The 19,836-nt window shown below is 41.4% G+C and overlaps 3 protein-coding genes across 3 annotated transcripts; all 3 read right to left on the bottom strand.

Annotated features, from left to right (window-relative positions):
- Positions 1-493: 493 nt before the first annotated feature.
- Positions 494-2,425, bottom strand: ndufa4a (NDUFA4 mitochondrial complex associated a). Its single transcript, XM_068718931.1, has 4 exons — positions 2,284-2,425; positions 1,411-1,499; positions 1,110-1,170; positions 494-792 (listed from the first exon to the last, which is right to left on the bottom strand). The coding sequence occupies exons 1-4, from the start codon at positions 2,323-2,325 to the stop codon at positions 736-738; spliced, it is 249 nt and encodes an 82-aa protein (XP_068575032.1). The 5' UTR covers positions 2,326-2,425; the 3' UTR covers positions 494-735.
- Positions 2,426-4,032: 1,607 nt separating this feature from the next.
- Positions 4,033-9,937, bottom strand: slc35b1 (solute carrier family 35 member B1). The gene is made up of 9 exons (XM_068719009.1): positions 9,398-9,937; positions 8,458-8,561; positions 8,220-8,350; positions 8,094-8,124; positions 7,314-7,474; positions 7,039-7,165; positions 5,450-5,556; positions 5,160-5,313; positions 4,033-4,722 (listed from the first exon to the last, which is right to left on the bottom strand). Exons 1-9 carry the CDS (start codon positions 9,508-9,510, stop codon positions 4,670-4,672), a joined length of 981 nt encoding a protein of 326 aa, XP_068575110.1. The 5' UTR covers positions 9,511-9,937; the 3' UTR covers positions 4,033-4,669.
- Positions 9,938-11,178: 1,241 nt separating this feature from the next.
- On the bottom strand, positions 11,179-19,624 carry fam117aa (family with sequence similarity 117 member Aa). Its single transcript, XM_068718669.1, has 8 exons — positions 19,052-19,624; positions 17,230-17,375; positions 14,661-14,756; positions 14,359-14,472; positions 13,636-13,752; positions 12,919-13,150; positions 12,627-12,801; positions 11,179-12,059 (listed from the first exon to the last, which is right to left on the bottom strand). Exons 1-8 carry the CDS (start codon positions 19,173-19,175, stop codon positions 11,840-11,842), a joined length of 1,224 nt encoding a protein of 407 aa, XP_068574770.1. The 5' UTR covers positions 19,176-19,624; the 3' UTR covers positions 11,179-11,839.
- Between the last annotated feature and the right edge of the window lie 212 nt (positions 19,625-19,836).

Genomic DNA, 19,836 nt, shown 5'->3' on the forward strand with positions numbered 1-19,836 from the left:
AATAGAAGTCAACCTTTTGAGAGAGAGAGAGTTGTCTTACTCTTCCCACACAGTATCTTCTGAAAGCTTAGAGACTTCTTCTTCATCAGAAGCTCTGGGTTGGCTTCATAAACTGGACTAAATACGGACATGGTTTTATCACCCCCATCCTCTGGACTGCCACAGCGACCACCAGAGGGAGCCTACACCTCAAATGTAAGTAAAGGTTAAAGTCTGCCCATGCCGTAGCAGTAAGGCTCTGGACGGCGGCCAAGAACCGTGTGGCACTTAACTCACCCGCAGTTGGTCACGGCAGGACAAGGTGAAATGAGGTGAAAGCCCATATAGTAACAGCAAAGCATGACATGATTGTAAACAGAGTGTGGAGGGTGTTCTGGGTGGTAACGCAAATGTGTATTTAGAATAAATATAAACTTTTAAGTGACAAAACAAAGTAAAACATGACAGAAGCTCAAGGACACGGAAAGCAAAGAACCCAAAAATGGAGTCAGGATGAATGAAACGGGTTCTTTTCTCTGTATGGAGGAGAAAAGACTCCTTCACTTTATTGACAACCATTGAAAATGAGAAATAAGTGACATTTTCTACAAATGCCAATTTGATGCAATGAGGAAACTTAAATATGATTCACTGTGCGGAATTAGCCTCTGCATCCCTCAGGCTCCCAGAGGAAGCTCCAAACGGGGCTGTGCGGATCAGCTCGTCTTTGTGCTTTTGGTCCAGAAGATGGGATCTTTAGAAATCAGGGCCATTCTTCTTCAGCTTGCTGTAGTCCACGTTAACTGCGTAGAACTGAAAATACAAATCTCAGCTCAAGAACAAACACTTGACATAAAGATGCCTTGGCAACAAAAAATTAGTTCATGGGTCTCTAGAAAACTCTTTTGATTAAGTGTGTGGAGTTAATGACTTCATCCGATTTGTTTCTACAAATTAACCAGATTATGTCATTTGATTAATCCAACATAATGAATAATCCATGGCTCAGCCACAGGTCTGGCAAAGATCCATACTGTGATCCCTGATTACAACAAGTCTTCAGCACAGAGAAATCAACACTGCAACAAAGCATGGTTATTAAGATTCCCTGAGAGGAGACGGAGGCACACCTTGTACTGATCAGTTGGGGCCATCTTGTTCCAGGGCTCTGGGTTGTTCTTGCGATCCCAGCTGCAAAGAGGAGAATCAGGTACACATTGTGAAAGATTAATCAAGAGGGACTGTAACTACACACTGAGTAGTAACATATTTGGTTACAATAACTGTCAGCTTCTTTACCTTTTGTTTCATCTGCAAATCTCAATAGATGCCAATGACTTGTGTACAACCCCCTTCCAAACCCCTCATTAGCCATTTTGAAAAATAATAAAATACACAAGAAGTTTCTCGTGTCACAACCTAAGTCCTTACCACACATCAGGGTTTCTCAAGGCCAGACGAGCCAGGTACATCATGGACATGGCTGCTCCTCCACCGATGAAGAACAAAAGGGGGATCAGCTGTAGGAGACAGACAGGAAGATAGGAAACCTTCACCAACATGAAGGCTAAATGTCACAGCTCAAGAAAGCGCTGAGTAAACACACGGAGGCTGCTGGCAGCTTGTATAAACAGTAAACTTTCCCTGTATGACTTGTCGGGGGAAAAACGGCTTTACATTAGACAGTTACCTATAGAATATTAAACTTTAATGTTACCTCTGCGTCAGTTTTTTTGCCCTGACAGTCGACAGCTGCCATATATTGAGACACGATACTTTAGCTTAATTGAGTTACTTATTATGTTTACAACTATATTCCAGTCACCACTTCTTGACTAAACGTTAAGTGAACTTGCTCTAGTGAAATAACAAGCTGTATATAAATAGTATGTGTTTCTAGTGATAGTAAACATCTAGAAATGTTACTTGCTAACGCTACCTAGCCAGCTAACTAGTAGCATGTGGTCCTAGTTGCTAAATTGCAATCAGTTGCTATCGACTTCTGGGTCGTGACCTGATTTGACTCCAAAACATCTAACTGACAAAAGTAGTGTCACTTGCTACATAAGGAAACTGATTATTCCATGATTGCAACAGAAAACAATTTTAAAAAGTGAAACTTCTTATAATATTTAACATAACTTTCTCAAAGTCAGTGCGGTCAAAGTCAGAGTACTAGCTTGGCTAAAGCTAACTAGTTTAGCTAAGCTAGGTTAGCAACACGAATCCACGGATGACGATGATGGCGTTTGAAAGAAAACATCTAACACGAATCTTTATTGTTTATAACCGGGATATACTCACAGCTGGGTGGCTTTTAAGCTGCTTGCGCATTATGGCGAGCATGTTTCCCCCGTTAGTGAAGGTTGTACAGAAATAAACGGATTACTTCAAGTGTTGCCAACACGGTGCGCAATTTAATCTGCAAAATCGGAAGGAAGAAAGGCGGACGACCCGCACGAATAGGATGCGAGACATAGTGCCTGACCGATAGTAACGAAAACACACGATTATGAATTATTATGTGTACCATGTAGACCGTTTATGTCACGCTGAATGTAATGAATACAGAGACATGTTGTAGGGTTTCATCAATATGCCGCTGTGTGGCTTCAGCTTTTATTTCCACACTGCATTTTATTCTGGCAAATCTACGAAATGTTGATCATATTGACGCTACAATCACTAGATTTTCAACCCCAAAACAAACCCATGCATCTGTATTGAGCCTATATTCGTCTCTCTATTGAGCTGCAGTTTTGGCCTAAATGTATATAATGTATAGTGTGTATTTAATCCTGTTTCACATAACGTCCTTGTGGCTATGTTTCATCATTTTATGTATTAACTCTACCATGTGCATTAGTTTGATTCTCTTTGGATGATTGAAATGCCAGCATTTAATAAACACGTAAATAACAAGTCTATTTAGTTAATGAATGTCAGTGACATGATGGAGATAACGAGACATTGCTCCTGTCTCTTGCGTCAGTGTGAGGTGGAATGCCTGTCTCACCGTGTGACAGCAGGGGGCGCTGTTTATCTCCATCAGAGGAGAAGGACACTTTTCAAGGAAGTCGATCAGTTGTAATCTTCAAGTTTAATGGCGTTTTCCGCTAAAATGAATCCACCTATTTAAGAACAATTTTGGTCTTTTTCTATTTTGAGGTGCCTCATATTTAGGAGTTTGCTGTTCTTTCATTCTGGGGCTATTTGGGCAAAGATTAACTTTCTAAATCCAGTGTGCTTTGGTGCATCCCTAGTCCTTGTATCAGTTTAAGATACATGTTAGTTGCTGTTTTTTCTTCTCAAAAATACAAAAGTTCTCAATATCAGTAGTCAGATTTTTTACTTTTTACTTTTGTAAAAGTAGTAATAGTGTAAAAATACTCTTAGTCCTGCAATAATTATATTATGTATATATAATTATATTATATATTTAATTAAAAGTACATATTAGCAGCACTTAAAGTACCAATAGTAAAAGTAATATGCAAAACGACTAATTTCAGAATAATATATATTATATAACTGTCTAATAATAGATGCATTGTTATGTTTATCACTTTAATGTTTCAGCTGATAAAGGTGGAGCTAGTTTTAATTAATGTACATGCTGCTGGATAGCTTGATCTATAACAATACATCAGAATGTATTTGTTCATTTGATTTTGTATTAATCTGAATCCTCTAGCGGAGTAAAAAGAACAATATTTACCTCTGAAATGTAGTGGGAGTAAAGTATAAAGTAGCAGAAAATGGACTACTAACTACTTGAACATTGTACTTAAGTACAATACTTGAGTGAATGTTACTTTACCCCATAATTTAAGAGATATGTGGCAAAACAAGTTAACATCATTTTGAATGTGTTGGCTAAGAGATACATAAATTGCTGGTGGTAATGACTTTGAGTGTTTTGGGTTATTTTACAGCCATTTTGCAACAAGTGGCACCCGATCAGAGATGAGTATCTCAACTGACTGATGTGAACCAATTGAGATTCACAATAAATCCAATCAAGTCTGAAATAAAAAGAAAGTTACTATGAAATATCACAATTTCCCTTTAATGGCAAGTTATTTCCCCCTTGTAGAAAATAAGGAGTAAAAACAATGTAATAGTAAGACTGGACACAACAGGCTACATACAACCATTTATATTTTATAAATGATACTTGGCTGATTGTTTGCCAAGAAATAAACTATATATGTGATGATGACACATATTCAAGCAACACTTTGTAAACCAAGCCTTACTTAGTGGCAAGTTCATGAGTTAAATGCTGGAAACATACATTTTAATCCTTGTTTGGTTTCAATATCCATCCAAGGGAGGTGAGCTGGTTTCAGAAACATACAAGATTTGTCTAAATACAGTATTGTCCCCCTTTGTCTTTCAACCTGTCCAAATACTCCACAGAAGTGTGGTAAAAAAAAAAAAAAAAAAAAATATGTTAATGGCTTGTCACAGTTCATTCAGGATTTGATCCCAAGTAAAACGTGTCTCTTCGATACATCAACAGTATATAACAGAAGCTGGACTCTCTTTTAAATACAGTTAAGTTAAATATCTGACCATACTTAAACAATTCATAGGCACATACAGTGTGCCTGTAAAGGACGTCTTATGACAATAAGGTGTTTCCATTTTCAATCGGTTTGCTATTCTCTTGTGAGCTCCAGATGTTTTAGTGCGTCGTCTTCTTGGGGGTTTTGCCAAATTTAGCATCAAATCCGAGACCTAGAGAGAGAAAAGTAAAGAAGTGACCAAGGAGCAAAGAAAAGCCTCGGCAGCTAAACAGAAACTGTTTTACACTCTCAATTCAACCAATAAAAACATTAAACTGTTTGAGCCTTCCTGCTTCTTCTCCTACTATTTCTGTATTACATTTACCGACTCCCCTTCAGCTATACTCTTAATGCATAATTTACCACTCAACCAAATGGTTTGCGTGGGAAGCCTAAGTATTCCCCAATTGAACCTAATTGTTTGTTATAACAAACACATACAGTAACCATCTCAGGCTACGGTGGAAGGCTTCTTTCAAGCATCTGCTAGCGTTATAGGCTGTCATAGACATTACAGTGATACACTGCATTAATGGGGAAGAAGCACGTGAGAGATTTACAATAAATCCAAAGAGGGCGACAGAGTGTTTAACCAGAATTTAGTCTCACCGAGGAACACGAGGATGGTGCCAAACCACTGCATCGTGGTCATGACGTTGCCAAACAGAATAACAGAGCCGAGGATGGTGAAGAACTTCCTCGTGGTGGTGACGATGGAGCAGGTGAGAGGCCCAAAGTACACTACCGTCATGAAGATGAAGGTCTGGTAAGGAGTTAAAACACACATCAAGGAATGGAATTTGGAGCATTTCTTCCAAAACTTTGATCAAAGTAAAGGATTTCTTCCAATGGTGCAACAACACAACATTACCCATCAGCTCATACAGGTATCCACCCACCTGGCCTAAAGCACTGGTCACTCCGAACAGAAGAATATTATAGATGATGCTCGGGTGGCGTTCGGTGAAACTTAGGAACTCCCATATCTCCCCCGTCGACAGTACCGCTGAGAGCAAAGAGGAAGAAAATTAAAAATGATGTCATGTTAAAAACAACTCATTAATTGAACATATTGTCACACATGCTGAGAATAATTCCATCACCGTGTTCATTGTGTGGGCATACAGCACCACCAAGTGGCGTAATACAGCAACAGCGTTTAGAGGACGCCTTAGTGTGGGGGTGTCATGGATTTGTAGTAGTAGAGGTATAAGAAAACTGTTATATTTCAGGAAAGTACCAGCACGTCAAAGCTAGCGGAGTGTCTGGAGTTACGAGCACAAACTAAACCTGAAGACCTCTGAAGGCATTTTAATGCAGCCTGGAACTGAATTCATCACTTTTAAAACACCAATATAGATTTTCTTTTAATGTGATACAGCCTGCATAGTGTGCAGCATGTGTGCAAGAGAGATGGACACTTACTAAGAGATAGCAGACACTGCCAATTAATAAGGTGGGAATGATAACAGTCTGTCAGTTCTCACACTGGCTTTGACCTTCTGATCTTTATCTTTCAGCCCATTAGTGTCTCACCTGAGCGAGCCTCTCGTTATGTTGCATTTGTTTTATGTGCCGTACTCTTCAGTATATCACAGCAACCTCCTCACAGAACTGCAGGCTTTGCGGTGCAGGATTCCTTATCTATAAAGATAACACTGAACGCTTTCGCCTTGACTGAATTAATGAGTTTTGGCTCTTGGGAGAAAAGTTGATCACATTTTCTTTTTTTTTTTTTAAAAAGAGCCTCTAACGCAGCTATTATTGGTTTTGGTTTGAGTTTTTGTACTTATTTGGCTCGCCATTAGCTACTCAACAATGACATTTTAAAGCACATTACACCAACAGTGATGATATAATTGAGCTGTTGATACTACATCTTGTGAACAAGCAGCTCATGGAGACCAGCATGTTAATAAAAGACCCGTTTAAGACAAGTTAATTAATCTGACTTCAGTTCAGATCATTTTAGACCTTCTCTTGTCTTGTCAGACATTTTACAGTATATGTGCAAAAAAAATACAGAAAACTCAAGTGTCCTGTATAATGTGGCGCTGGTGAGCATGTAAACACAATATAGGAGTTGTAGCTCAAGGACTGCCAGCATGTACAAACACTACACCAGCTTTATACAAAGACAACAAGCTAACTGTTTCTGGTTGGATCATTTTGTGTAGTGAAGTGTATAAATTACCATTTTAGTGTTACAAAAATCCATTAATGTACAAAAAAAAAAATGCTTTAAACCTTTGCTTTCATCCCAACAGGAGGTTCGGTGCACCAGTGTTTCTGTTTCATTCTGTCATATTTTGGCAGTACTGAAGCACATCAAGGTGATTTTGCTCATTAGTTTCTCCTCTCTGGCTGCAGGTGGGCCAACTGCCCGGCGTAGCTTTGGTTGGACTGAATCTCTCCACGTTCGAGTCCTGGCGCCTCACGCCACATATTCGGTGAGAGGAAAGTTTGGCAGAGAGCGCGGTGGACTCACCTAGCCCCAGCACCAGAGTGGACCACAGGTTGATGTTCAGCATCATGTGGTTGGCACTGGTCTGGAAGCGAGCCCTCATGTGGTCCTGGGCCACGCCAGTCAAACCGTCCAAAGTCAGAGAGACCAGCTGCGACACAGATAAAAAGACACCACCAAGCCATGAGACCAGCGTCACAGAGATGTCACAGTGTGGCTGCAGCAGGGACACACAGACTGATCGGCAACATGTGGCAATAAATGGAATAAAGGTGAAATGGATGGAACATAAAACTCACCAACAGAATCTCTCCAAACCCAAAAACATGGTCATCTGCAACAGCTGAGCTCTTGTTGGGTTTGTAGAGGAACAGTGCTACACCGCTCACAATAAGCAGCACACACAGATACTTAGCCAGCGGGTACTTCTTCCTCAGTATTGTCACACCAAGGATCATCACTGCAACAACACAACAACAGCATGACGGACGTTTGTTTAGCCACGGGTACCAGGGTGACATCTCTCAAGATTGTGGTAATCCTACGCTGGATACAAAAATGTCAGGCCTTCAACCCTGAGAGTGGAAACTATGGATTGCGAAAGAGTGTGTGTGTGTGTGTGTGTGTGTGTGTGTGTGTGTGTGTGTGTGTGTGTGTGTGTGTGTGTGTGTGTGTGTGTGTGTGTGTGTGTGTGTGTGTGTGTGTGTGTGTGTGTAACGAGAGATAACCAAGCTGTGAGCAGTGAGATACAACCTTCATGTACAAACAGAACATAATGTAAGCTGCCATATGTCCTATATCACTCCACACATGTGAAAAGTATTTGCTTGATCAGTAAGATTTCAGAATATCTCTTGTTTGTCAACAAACAAACACTTAAGAGAAATATGACCATGAGCACAATGCATTATGAGACGTGGCAGCTTCTGAGTCAGTCCATATTGAGTTTTTACTAACTGAGGGCTCTTTTGTAGATTAGAATATAATTCCTGTTGTTAAAAAACAAATGACGTAAGTGACATTCAGGTAACCAGGTGATATGAAGGCGGGGAGCAGAAGGCTAACTATCAGAGATTTACCTGGTATGGGCTTGCAGGATTTACCCAACACCTATCACAAAAAAAAAAAAGCATAGCTTTAGGGTAAGACAGCTCCAAACAGTAATACATTCAAAAGAATCATGTTATCTAAAAGGGCAGACTCACCTGTGTGGGGTAGTTGATATACTGGAGGGCAGAGTTACTGGAAACCATGGCTCCAAGATAAGAGAGGGAGCACAGCCCATAGAGCCAGCTCTTGGTGTGATCCGGCTTGGAGCCCTCAAAGAAAACGATCACTGATGATAAAGAGGAAGATTTGGCTTCAGGAACCAGTCTTGGAGTTTTTTTTCATATAAACCATTTGTATTAGTTTTTGTGTCTCTTCTGTACAGCACATACTCACAGATCTTAGCAAACAGAGCACTGACAACGCACTGGATGAAGACCAACGTCCGGGCAAATCTGAACTTCTCCTTTTGGTCTCCCTGACCGTAATCACCTCGAGTGCTGGAAGAGTCAGAGAGACAACATTGTATTTAGTGCAACAGATCACAGACAAGAGTAGAGACTAAAGGGTGTTGAGCTTTCATGAGTCTCCAAGCTATGACAACGCCCCTCCTCAAGGAGAGAACCCAACGCATTAAACTACTACTGACAGGGTGGGCTAGTGGTGGTGACATTTTGTTAGGGGACCAACAATCTTCAGCAGCAGTGTTGCTTGTTTGTTAGTTTCAAAGGGCAATAATGTCAATATTATTTTCACAACTATATATAATGGAGAGCAATCATTTTGGTTTGTAACAACGCTGCATCATTCTGTAAGTGGATATGATCCCTGTCCGCTTTAGTGATTCAGGCAACAACATACCACATGTGTCATGCCTCAGTATGTGACATGCAACCGAAACTGGACTCCCCTGACTTCATCTCCTTTTTCAAGAGAACCACAAATAACCACTTGGGTTTGTTTTACTTATTCTATTATTATTATTATTAGTAGTAGTATTATTAATACTATTAGTATTATTATAAGTAGGAAAAGAGACAGCTTGCTCAATGGGGTTGGGGTCAACACGTGGCATTTTCTAATATGAACAGAATGTCACGCCAAACTACGATTTAGTGTCAGACTTGCCTTCCACATTGGTAAGGGCAATTTGTAAAGATTACACAACAAACGCACTAACATATGCTGCACTTGGTTGTACATTATCTATAGCAGATAATACAATAATAATAATTAAAAAAAAAAATAATAGCTCGTTTTTGAATGGAGTTTGGTACAGGACAGAGAGACATCGGTTACATAAACCACACAGGTTACCTAGCTGTGAGTTACTTACATGGTCTCTTGTAATATCCCGTAGTAAAAGTAACACACGAAGACTCCGAGGAAGCACACGATGAACCGTATCCGCATGTTGTCCCACATCGAGACGGGCTTCCCAGCAGCCATGCTGTCCTCCAGCCGTCCGGGTATGCTCACCGACACCGCTCCGCTGCCCGCGCCCCTCACACCGACGTCCCGCTCCACTATAGCCGACGTGACGAGCCCGGAAATGGTGCTCGAGTTGTCAGCTTAGGTGTTTGTACCTGTGGTGGTTTTAACGTCAAAGGTTTCCCCTTGTCACCTTCTTGTGCGAATTAACTGTAAATTCGCCAAAGCTGGCTAACGGTACCTTGACTTGTCTGCAGCTGAAGTCAGATTTCATGTCATTTGTTTGTTTTGTATCATTCTGATGTATCTGAACTTCTCAATTAAAATATCAGAAACATCCCATATTCACACCGGGTAGGTATCGATAGTGTCCGCAGAGTACAGGTCGTGTTTATATTGAGAAATGAAAGCCTGTAATTAGTGGAAAAAGGGAAAAAGCGGTGGCGTCAGGAAATTGGGTTTTATGAAAGGACCTCAGAGGTGTCCACAGCTGTGCCTGAACAATTAGATTGTTAGTTTAATGAATTAAGCACTTGAGCACAAACACATAAGTGTGGTAATTCTAACCACGTCGATCCAATGTAAAAAATAAATAAAAATAAACAAAAAAATGCAATTACAGTACCGAAAAGAGAAAGCACTCGTTATGCAGAATTTCCCGTTTTAGACCATTAAGTTATTCTCAATTATAAATCAACCTACAGTAATTACACATTATAATGTACACAGGTACAACAACATTGTACTTAAGTGCATTACTTTGAGTACATTTCACCAGTGCAGAAAGGCATATTGTTTTTGTTATATTGTAATTAACTTTTTTGGGCTGTGTTATGTCATGTGGCAGTTGCTAATGCAGCTATTACAAAAATTATGAGGTCCTTTCTTGAAAACGTCGCGTGCCATGTAGTCGTCCTAGGATGTGGATTAAATTCATTGGTCCATGTAAGGCAATAGAGATATTTTTTCTCTCTCCTCCACCAATCACAAAGCGGATTTGGGTTTAAAGGGCGGTGCTTCGATTTAAAAACCGCAAATCCACGTGTCAAAGGCAAGCAACAACAACAACAACAACCACAGTAATTCTAAAAAGTATAGAAGGTATTTACATGCCGAGAAAATCTGGTTATTCTATTTTCTTTCTATTCTATTATTAAAAGGGTGCATATTCAGTTAAGAAAAAAATACAAGGATGTTCTTTTTATTCAGTGTTGCATATGATCATGCTGACAAAGAGTGTTTCATCCATTTAACTGAAGCAGAGCGAATCAACCTCTTCCGTATCCCAAGAGAATATTGACACATTAAGGCTTTCTAGCCAGAACTTCATGGGGCAAAGAGGCTCACATTAGACCAAAGACTCAAAGCTTGGTCAACTCAAATTCTTAAAAAAGTTGACAAAATTGCTTTTATTTGGTTAGAACAATGCCTGCTGTGGGCAATTAAAGCTACTAAAACATCCATTCCTGCTTATTAACCACAAAGTATATTCAGAAATACAAGTTGATTTCTTTCAGTGAATACAAAAACAGTATCACCAGCCTCCTAATAAAGACACACATATATATATATATATATATATATATATATATATATATATATATATATATATATATATATATATATATATATATATATATATATATATATATATATATATATATATATATATATATATATCTTCCTTGAAACACATCTGTAGAAAAGCAGGCCATCATTAAACCTTGGGCCAAAAATATTTCTTTCCAACAAACTTCAGATTTTCTGGAATTTAAGGAACAAACGTATCAAGTACTCAATTTAAGCTGAAAGTTAAACTAAACTTAACAATTCTTTGCTCGACAGACAGTAAAGGGTAGTAAAAAAGTAATACTCGTGTTGTAAGTGCTTGAGTTTTTGACTCTGAATTGGACATTAAAAATGAAAACATCCCAAGCAGACTGCAGTCTTTGTTTGAACTGCTGATGCACAACAACAACAAAAATTCAGTTTTATAAAAAAGAACAACATCAAAACTCATTCAGCTGTCAAACCTTTTCAGCATTTTCCACATTATTATTCCATAAGCCATATGGAGGAATACTAAATGCTGATGATGTAAATATCAGCTAAATGGTTTCCTGATGGTGGAAATAATCAGTAAAGCAGCCAGATTTTAGCCCAAAGTTAATCTCAAGTATGAGTCACAAATTCTCTTATTTTTATCACAGTGATCATGGCACCATACAGCAGTGATGAGCCATGTGACCACAGGTATCTGATGGCATATAAACCATATCCAGTTTGTGTGGGTTCTGGCAGTGCAGCGTGGTTCAGTCCTGAGAGGAGGCTCTGCTCAGATGCCCACCTACTGCATGCCCAGGTGCCTGGTGGGGGAGGCCTGACCTGGGCAGCCAGTGACCGGAGAGACTGACAGGCCGCGGAAGAGGAGGTCCATGGAGGGCAGAAGAGGCTTCAGAAGGCTGACAGGGCAGAAAGCGGAGCCTCCATAGGGGGTGAAGTTGACTTTATTGGGGTCAGGGCAGGAAGGCTGGAGGAGAGGCTCATCCTGACATGCAGATCTGGAGCTGAAGAGACGCAGAGAGTGAATGGTATGTACCGGGTCATCAAGGGCTCCAAGAGCCACAACTTTGCATGTAGTTTTGCACATTTATAACATCACAATAGCAATTAAGTCTGCAACTAACAATCATTAAAAACATTTTTTTAATTATGATTGATTTGAGTTATGGAATGTCAGAATTTAGTGAAAAAATGTAATTCACAACTTCCCATAACCTGAGGACGGCGCCCACGTGAGTGTATTAAGAGGATAATCTATTTTTTGTGAGATTCCACCGATACTGTGATTGCTAATTTTTTCACTTTACCAAGATAAGGCAAATTTGCACATGATATTAACTAAATATGTAATGCATAGTTAGATGGTCTGAGGAACAAATTTGAGAAGTGGGTGAAAAAAAGATCTGTCGTTCATCATTTTGATTAATTAATTAATTAAATTTTGATCTGTTAGTACATGGGGGGGTCCCAACATAACTTTTTGCCCTGAGGCCCTCTAGTGGCAAGCCACAGTGACTACATGATTATATGATCAGTGCATGATGCCTTGTTCTACAAAGAAGTTAACTTACATTCCCTCCTCGCACACTCGTACTCGCTCACAGCCTTCTGGCGGCTCGCGCTGGAAGGAGTAGGTTTTGTTGGGACGAGGAGCAGAGGAGCAGGGCTGCAACAGAGGAGGATCCAACGCAAACGAAGGGAGCGTCGTCGACGGAGCAGGACACGCCGTCTCACAGTCCACCGGCTCTGCAAGAAAGGACAGAAACATCCAAACTTTTACTATACAAAAATGATACATTGCTCTTTGAAACCTCAGCATACAGTTTTTTAAAGTACGCCACAAAAAATGAAGGATTGTCTAACCTGGCTCTCCCATGGGACAGGGAGACTGTGATGGAGAAAAAAGAGATGGGTTCAATGGAGAAGGGGAATTCGATGGAGACAGAAGCGATGGATCTAGTGGACAGGGGGACTGAGAAGGAGAGAGGAGGGAAGCGTCCAGATCCAAGGGGCCGGGGGAGGGCTCACTCTGAGAGCCACTGCTGCATCTCTGGACGGGGACAGGGGCCCTGTGGCCATCTGGGATATCCAAAATCTGCAATATTCAGGAGGAAAACAAGTGAAGGAGTCAGAGGAGCTAAAGAAACAATACAGATGCATTCCCTTCTGGGAGCCAGGGTTTACAAAATGTCAAGAATGGATGTGGGTAAAGACGACTCACGACTGTATTCAAAGCTGTTTCATGACAACAAGCTCGTTATCTTATGATTGCCAATCTGTGCTTCGCAGCTGCTTAGACATTAGGTCAAAATCGTTTTACTTTTGAAAACTAAACCGTGTTACTATTGGCGCTTTGATGATGTGACGCTCGATTTGCTCTGTCGGCACTTGCAGGGAATTTCAACAGCAGACCAAAGTGTATTTTCTGCCCCGAGGCCCCCAGGGTGTTCTAAAAACAATCTCAGTATCAAAACTGAGATGAAAAAGTCAGTATTTTCTTATTACGACAGAACTGAACCTGATAGTTTACAGGGGAAAAGGCAATTGTTAGTTTACTAATGTTAAACTCAGTGGCCTAACCTCATGCTGATCGTCAGGTTTCTCAGAAACAAACACCTCTTCCAGCTCTAGGTTGAGGCCTTCAACACTGCGTCGCAGCCGTGTGGCGAGTCTGTTCAGCGGCATCAGAGGCAGCGTCTGGAGAAAAACAAGTCAAATGAAGGAGGAGTGTATCTAAAGCAACAGCTCCTTCACTCCTACACTGTGTCTGATTTGTACAGTTCTGGTGATTAATCGCCACAGGGGACAATATAAGGAAAATTAAAATTACCCACCACAATATTTGAAATGACCATTCATCAAATGCCCCAAAGGAAAGCTAATTTTGGATATCTATTATCTTATTCTATTCATATTTATACACCTTGTGGGTGAGGGAAATGGTTAAAAATGGGAGAAGACTAGTATCTTATAGTTGAAATCGTCATTTCCAGCATATAAGCCGCATTAGTTTGGGGGTTTAGCAAAGGCGGGTCATTTTTAACCCGTGGGTCAAGGGCAGTCGACACAATATAAAAATACACACATATACTAGACAGAAGATTTCCTCCATATGATGTGCTGTGATATGCTGGTTTCAGATGCTCTTCTTGTGACAGCATGGCATTAACGCAGGAGACGTGATGACAGCAGTTACTAAGAAAAGCACCGCTGTTGTTTTTTTTTACATCCCTGTTACTAAGCGCTTCCTAGTCTGCCTGTGGAAGACAGTTTGTCATCACAAGACAAAAGAGCAAGGGCTACCTGAGTGACGCCTGCTGCATGACCTGCCGGCAGGGGGTGGTGGGGAAGCTCGTACCCTGCTGGGGGAGGAACATGGCGGGAGCGCTTCTGCAGCTGGTTCCTCAGCTTGGCGACCTGAGGGCAGAGTGGAGTAAAAAAAACACAAAATTCAGGAGTCGCTACGATTCACTCGTTTACTCGTTTTCCCCTCGGGGAGCAGATCATGTTTCTTGCCATCAGTGGTGCAGAATAAAGCATGTGAGTAAGAGGGAATAACAAGGAAGCTGATTAATGAACTGCTAAAGTGATAAACTGATACTTGCCTCCCTCAGGTGCTCCGCACTGCCCCACGAGGCCGAGCGCTTGTGTCCGCCGGCGCTTCTCCTTCCTCGGGTCTCCTCTGCCCAGGAACTGGGGGTCTTTGAAAAAAAAAATATTATTACAGTGTGGTGAATAATGAGTATTTGGGAGGTTGTGGTATAAAATGGCCTCTTTTTTTGGAAGCAATTCAGCCTTTTTGGAGGCCTCTTACATTTTCTGTTAAACCCAGTGCACTTCCAATAAACACTACAACTTAAGAGTACAGCACAGAAGAGAAGCCCCACAGCTGTCTTGCACACCTGCCCCACAACAGCTGTACGGAGGGAGGCGACGAGAAAAACCACCCAGAGCTGCAAAACAGCTCAGCTTCCACACAAATCCAAACCACATCACGGTGAAGACTATAAATACAATGCAAGTATCAGCGTTTTACACCTCAGTGCACTTACGTGCACACACACTATCACACTTAAGTAACCTTGTTATTCACAAAGTCACGTACTGTGGAGGAAACACAACTAAGACAAAAACAAAACACAGAGACTTCTTTGTGCACTTCTTCTTTTCTCAGTCACAACTCCTTAACGTCAAACTTTCACTCATATGTTCGTACCAATTTCTTCACATGGACTCTTGATTTTCTACCAGAGGGCGCCGGGTTGACCGCTCCCGGCCGTTGGTTGGGAGCAGACGATTGGCAGTTCATCCTCACCAGGTGAAACCCAGGTTGAGTTGACCCACAGGAAAAGATATTCACAGTTCTGGTGCCTCTAGTCAACTGCTTCACACGCTTACTGGCCCCTCACCGGCGTCTATGCCATTCATAAGGCAGCTAGCGTTACACATTTAGCTTTCTCTGTCTCCAGTACGGCTATGTCATGATTTTCCGTCCCCGAAATACCTGACCTGTTCTTCAGGTGTTGGCCTCACAACTCAGAGAAATGTCACTGGTGCCTTAACTGCCTGCAAGAAAACACAGACACCATCTTGTCCTGTCCAGTCCACTCATACGTAGTGTATCGCCTGGCTAAATAAGTCAGAACGCAGCATGAGTCAGTCATACAGTGACCCCGGGTAGAGTTACAGCTGCCAACCCCCCCCCCCCCAATCATCCAACACCAACAACCCCACCCTGACCAAAATATGAACAGGGGGTCATGGGACTCAAACCTATAAAAAGACTCAAAAAGGTAGCAGAACATTTGGTCTGGCTAGTGTTTCCACTTTGGGCAACTCATAGTGCTAATTTTTTTAGGATCAACTGTCCAAAACCAAATAATATTCAACTTATTTATATCAAACAGAGAAGCGGCAAATCCTCACATTTGGAAGGCTGGAGGCAGAGAATATTTAGCATTTTTGCTTGATAAACACCTGATATATTTACTTGGTTATCAAAGATCTTGACGATTATTTTCTTTCGCTTAACAAACCGATTTATTGATTAATTATTTCAGCATTCTACAAGATCAACTTACGTTGAAATGTAATATACTGAACCTGAAACCAACACCATACTTTTTTTTTTTTTAGACTGTGTTGATCCCAATTTTGTAGTGATATTTAGTGTTGTTATTGGTTTGCTTTGCATCATAAAGGTTGATATTTGTCCACACACATGCATGCCCATCTGTAGCACATATCTGTAGAATTACAGCATAGTTAAAGGCGGTTAACTACATTTATTATCGTTATTCAATCTTGCACATGTGGTTTTTGGAAGTGTGTTATTATTTCTTTCCATTTTACGTGTTAATGGGCGATGTATGTTTGATCATGTTTTGAAATCCCAAGTGGGATTGACCACATGTTTGTCATGAGAAACTGACAGACTATAACCTACTGTTTTTTTTTTAAATCTCCAAAAATAGAAATTCACATCACAGAACTTTTTTTGTACAATTTGCAGAAAAATCCCCGTCAATGAGTGACAAAACAAACAATGAGCTATATCATCTGAAGTAATGGCGACGGAGTGTGGCAAAAGGAGGTGCTGGGTGGTTGGGTGCATGTGTGTGTGGTTGAGGAGAGTGCTGGGGGATGGGGTGTCTGTATAATGAGGTCAGGAGGGGTTTGTTCCTCACAATGGAGGCAAAGGGGGTTCTTTCGGGTTTAAACTGTGTCATAGGCGAAGACGAAGCTGCGGAGCTTGGTGATGTTAGACGGGGCTTTTGTGCACTAGTTAGGAGCAGATACAGTCGAGGGGGGGAGCGAGGGAAGAACAGCGGAGTTTAAAGAAGAACAAAAAAAACGACTATTTCCAGTTGGCTGACTTCCACCCGCAGCGTCAAACTGGAACCACCAGACACCTGCAGAGCCAACATCAGATATCTTCTCCTCTATAGAAATCCTTCACATACAAGAAAAGCAAGGCAGAGAAAACATTTGGTCTCCTGTATGCTTTTCTTTTTTTTTCCTGCAACATGAAGCAACAGGTTTTATGGGGAACGTGTTCTCAGTAGCACTGGTATAACAGACGGCTACTCATCTAGGCCCAGTTTTGTTAAATAACAGTAATTACACCAAGTTGTCACCACTCATTTGACCGTGTCATGATATAGTAATATTCACCTGCGTGGCCTTGTCGTTGACACAGGTAACAGCCGGGCTCTCTGCCTCTTTGGGCCACTGTCCCTGCAGATAGGGTCCGACGATGGCGTCCAAAGACAGAGTTCGGCGGATGGTGGGTTTCGGCGGGCGAGCCGTGGTCCTGTCAGCTTTTGGGAACATAAACAAAAGCACATTAAGTCAGTGTTCATGTCTGTGCCTCGCAAGCCTTAACTCAGCACTTGCCAGAATAATGTTGGTCTTGCAGAAGTTATAAAAACTTGTGTTATGTGTGATCCCGTTTAGCTCACAACACTGCATGTGACATATATGTGTATTAAAAACTCCCTTTTAAAAGAGGCTAAACAGTATTTCAACACCAGTGGTAGTTGTTCACAAAATTGCTCCCAGGCTTCCTCCCCACCAGTAAGCATGCAGTGTGTAGAGTTATGTGTGCGTGTGTGTGTGTGTGTGTGCGTGTGTGTGTGCGTGTGTGCATGTTGGCAGCTATTTGTAATCTCTGGCAGGTGTGGACTATGCCTTTGACCTGGAGCAAAGCCATCCAACTACACAACACTGGCAACAGTCACCACAGGCTTCAAGTACATTTACCACCAACAACACACGCACATGCAGTATGTTGTCATGTTGCAGGGCAGACTGAATGTATAAATAAACACCACTACATGCAGATGTGACTGGCACAGTTACAGCTAAAGTCAAATAGAGAGGCTCTTAAAGCGGCTGCTGCGTTGGCGTGAAGCAGAGATCCCACAGGTCAGAGTGCAAAGAGGCAACTTGAGTGTCCAAATAACATTATGAGAGCAGTGTTATGTTTCAGGGTTAAAAGCCTTCATTGTTCAGTTAGTCAATGGTTCCCTGAATTAGTACGAGAAGCATGACCCTTTCCTTTACTCATAACCATTGCAGTCTTGAAATCAAGCCTGTTTTTTTAGTTGCTTTACTTTTCTAAAATCATATGTTGTGAATGAATTAAGTTAAAATGTAAGGACTAACTCATTCAAAACGGCTTCATCAACACTGTTTTTTCATTTAATCTTGTGAGTACCTGAGGACTAATGCTGCATTGCTTTCCTTTAGGGCTGCAACTAACTGACTATTATTTGCATTATTGATTAATCTGCTGATCAATATCAGTGTCCATCACAGTTTTTCAGAGCCCCAGTAGTTGTTGTCCAAAACCTAAACATTTTGCATTCACAATGATCTAACACAGAGAGAAGCAGCACATCCTCACATGGTAGAAGCTGGAGCAAGCAAAATGTTTACTTGAAAAATGACTTAAGCGATTAATAGGTTGCCAAAATAGTTGCTGATGAATTATCTGTGTCAATTTCTTTTGTGATATAATATAGAAAAAGAGAAGTTTGGAGAAGGAAATAGGGCGGGCCTCGAGCAAAGAAATTCATAGTTGACTAACATGCACACGTTTTTGTCGACCAATCAATTAGTCGATTTGATAGACAGATCTGAAAAGCTGTTTGTGTGATTTCCCCACAGACAATCACACTAAAAGTACCACTTTAAATCTTATGTTTACCAGAGATGTGCTCATAAGTTTCTTGGAAATAAGTCATTCAGCATTAAAAAAAAGCATAACAAAAACAAATAATTGAATAAAGAAATGTTAATCGACCAAAAAGATTGATCAGGGCAGCCCTAAAAATAAATGTAGTAAATGAAACCTATAGGCAACATAATTTCAGATATTGATATCGAGATATAGAGTCAGCTATTGATCATAAAGTGGCACCAAATCAACTTTGAAACACTGGACCACATGGAGGTGAATGCAACCCCCCCCCCCCCCCGAGTGTGTATTTACCAGTCTTGACCTCCCTGCAGAGGAGAGCTGAGCCCCTCTGGAGCTGGTATGGGATTGTGGCTCTGAGGGGCTGCAGGCTGGGGTTGCTGCACCCCCGAGGCGCTCCTCCACTTCTACCCGACATCCCCCACTCAAAGCTTCGCTTAAGAAAACACACACACACACACACACACACACACACACACACGGCTCTGCTTTTTCCTTCTTCACTTCTTTCACTGCAACTGCGCTGACTTCCCGTCTGTCCACATTCAGTTCATCCACAGCGATGATCCAAAACTCCGATCGGGCCTCTTGTTGGGCACCAAACTTGAGCTTTCTTTTGTGATGACGATCATGGTTTTTCTTGCTTATATTCGAGTTGAAGGCGCAGACAGAGACAGACAGAGAGAGAGAGAGAGAGAGAGAGAGAGAGAGAGAGAGAGAGAGAGAGAGAGACGAACTGAGCGCAGCTTTGCAGTTTAACGCATCCTCATAAATAATCCTTCATGTTGCAGTGTGAAGAGGACACGAGCGGAGACCACGCGCTGCTCCCGCACATCTTGTCTGCAAAGTGACACCACAACAGCTCGGCTCAACCTGAAGCAACTATCTCGTGCAGTATATGACTCCAAGGGAGGGCGACCTGGTTGGTTGCTGCAGAGTACTACTGAGCACGTATTGGTCTTCACGCCCATCTGTCTTCTGAAGGGACCCCCCCCCCCCAAAAAAAAAACTTAAAGCTCCCATCCACTTTGTTGAGTTTTTTTTTCTCGGCCCCTCCCCTCCTATCCTTCATACCCACG

This window comes from Cebidichthys violaceus, unplaced genomic scaffold (assembly GCF_023349555.1).
Source record: "Cebidichthys violaceus isolate CVI_PGR_0920_01 unplaced genomic scaffold, fCebVio1.0.p SCAF_23, whole genome shotgun sequence".
In the NCBI taxonomy this organism is placed as follows: Eukaryota; Metazoa; Chordata; class Actinopteri; order Perciformes; family Stichaeidae; genus Cebidichthys; species Cebidichthys violaceus.